At 38.1% G+C, this 1,997-nt stretch overlaps 1 protein-coding gene across 4 annotated transcripts in view; it reads right to left on the bottom strand.

The window, feature by feature from the left end:
• sik3 (SIK family kinase 3) overlaps nucleotides 1-1,997 on the bottom strand; it is an 80,613-nt gene that overhangs the window by 31,785 nt on the left and 46,831 nt on the right. For all 4 annotated transcript variants that reach the window (XM_015402053.1, XM_015402069.1, XM_015402061.1 and 1 more), the window contains exons 7-9: nucleotides 1,639-1,757; nucleotides 1,433-1,543; nucleotides 1,190-1,324 (exon numbers count right to left, since the gene is read on the bottom strand). In XM_015402053.1, coding sequence (XP_015257539.1) covers nucleotides 1,190-1,324; nucleotides 1,433-1,543; nucleotides 1,639-1,757 — 365 coding nt within the window. The remainder of the gene's footprint in view (nucleotides 1-1,189; nucleotides 1,325-1,432; nucleotides 1,544-1,638; nucleotides 1,758-1,997) is intronic.

The following is a 1,997-nucleotide window of genomic DNA, read 5'->3' as shown; positions in this document are numbered from 1 at the left end:
ATAATGCAGGGGCATTATTATTTTTCAGTGAATGAGGCTTTAATAGGAATAGGTTGAGTACAACTTCTCTACTTCTGTTATTTGCTGTTGTTTCTTAAAAAAAAACAACATCTGTCAGAAGTGTGGGATTGTACGTCGCTTTTACCCATCGCTGCCTTAAAATAAATTTACTGACTAGATGCAGAAACAAGTTTTGCCTGTTGCCTCTGCCTGAAGGTTTGCTGATCGGGAAAATTTACTCATTAAATGCTTCAGGGAATGTAAGTTTCACTATGTCGGCGTTAAAACTCTCTTATATATAGCTTTGTTTTTACTACTTTGCATTTCCACACAGACTTAGCAATCGTGCATTAACTTCAAGTCTATTAAGAACAAGCTAAGTTTTTTTTTTTTGTTCAGATTTACCAAAAAACTTAAGACAAATCTGATATGAAATCTTGAACTATTGTGCGCTGCACGGCAAAAATGTTTGTGAAATTTCCCTCAGGAATAAGGAGCATCAAAAGCATGAAGACTTTTAAGCTACACTGCAAAAAATGTAAATCTAAATAAGTCATTTTTTCTAAAAATAAGTGCATTTTATCCTGAATTGAGGAGCTAAATGAGACACTTAACCAATGGAACAAGACAATTTACATTTGAAATAAGAAAAATCAATTGCATTGTCTCATTTCAAGTGCAAATCATCTAACTGACTTATTTTAAGAGTAAAAATACTCATTCCATTGGCAAATCATCTCATTTACCTGCTCAAATTAAGGGTAAATACACTTAATCTAAGACATTTTTACTTATTCCTAGATAATTTTTCCAGTGAAGCTACACTGCAAAAAATGTAAATCTAAATAAGTCCTTTTTTTCTTAAAATAAGTGCATTTTATCCTGAATTGAGGAGGTAAATGAGACACTTTGCCAATGGAACAAGACAATTTACATTTGAAATAAGAAAAATCAATTGCATTGTCTTATTTCAAGTGCATATCATCTAATTGACTTAATTTAAGTGTAAAAATAATCAATCCATTGGCAAACTATCGTATTTACCTGCTCAAATTAAGGGTACACTACACTTGATACACTTAATTTAAGACATTTTTACTTAATTTCAGAATGTTTTTGCAGTGTATAAAAGAAAAGAAACGCAGCCAGCGTCTAAAAACAACCTGAAAAAGGAGAGGAAATAGTTCACCTGAATGGCGTTTAGAGGATAGCTGATGGAGCGCGGCGGGGGCGGCGCCACACGCAGCGTCTTGTGTTTCTTGAGGCGTTCTGCGAGCAGACTGTAGATGGCACTGTAGTGATCGTATGCGTCCGTTTGCAAGGACTGGAGAAGAAAGAAGGAATGAAACCATTTTCTTTGCGCCCGTAAAAACGAACAGAAGCTAGAGGTGAGAAGTGAGGCGAATGGATACGAGGTGCAGCGGCGTCAAACCTGGATTGTGCGTTCTCTGTCCAAGCCCATCTCAGACATGGCCATCAGCACCTGCTCGTTGATGAGCTCGATCTCTCTCTCCGTCTTCACCTGCTCGCACTCCGCTATCAACTAAAAGGAAACAAAAGCGGTATCCAGATGATGACTTCCTCGTCGGGGAAACGAAAATGGAGTACATTTCTTTTCTAATCAGTGGAGGGTCTCACCCTGTCAAAGTCAGGGTCTGGGTCTCCTTGCCTCATCCACTTGTTTTTACAGATCTGCTCCATACTCAACCGTCTACTGGGCTCCAGGACTAACATGTGTCTAATTAAGTACTCACAGTCTGCAACGACACACACAGAAAGAGTCAGTGTGATACAAGGAACCACAAAATACACCAACTCCAGGGTCAGAGAACCAGATCTCAGTCTCCCTGAAGAAACAAGTGGCAGAAGCTTCTTTCATTGCACCAAATGACAAAAACAAAAAACCCGAGAAGACGTTTAAGTGCTAAAAGCTTGTTATTTTAAGTCAAAGTTGCTTAGAGCTGCCTTTGACTTTTAAAGTTTAACTGTTAACGGAT

Source organism: Cyprinodon variegatus, unplaced genomic scaffold (assembly GCF_000732505.1).
Source record: "Cyprinodon variegatus isolate N-32 unplaced genomic scaffold, C_variegatus-1.0 Scaffold33, whole genome shotgun sequence".
Taxonomy (NCBI): Eukaryota; Metazoa; Chordata; class Actinopteri; order Cyprinodontiformes; family Cyprinodontidae; genus Cyprinodon; species Cyprinodon variegatus.
This window is presented reverse-complemented; position numbering and strand designations above follow the sequence as displayed.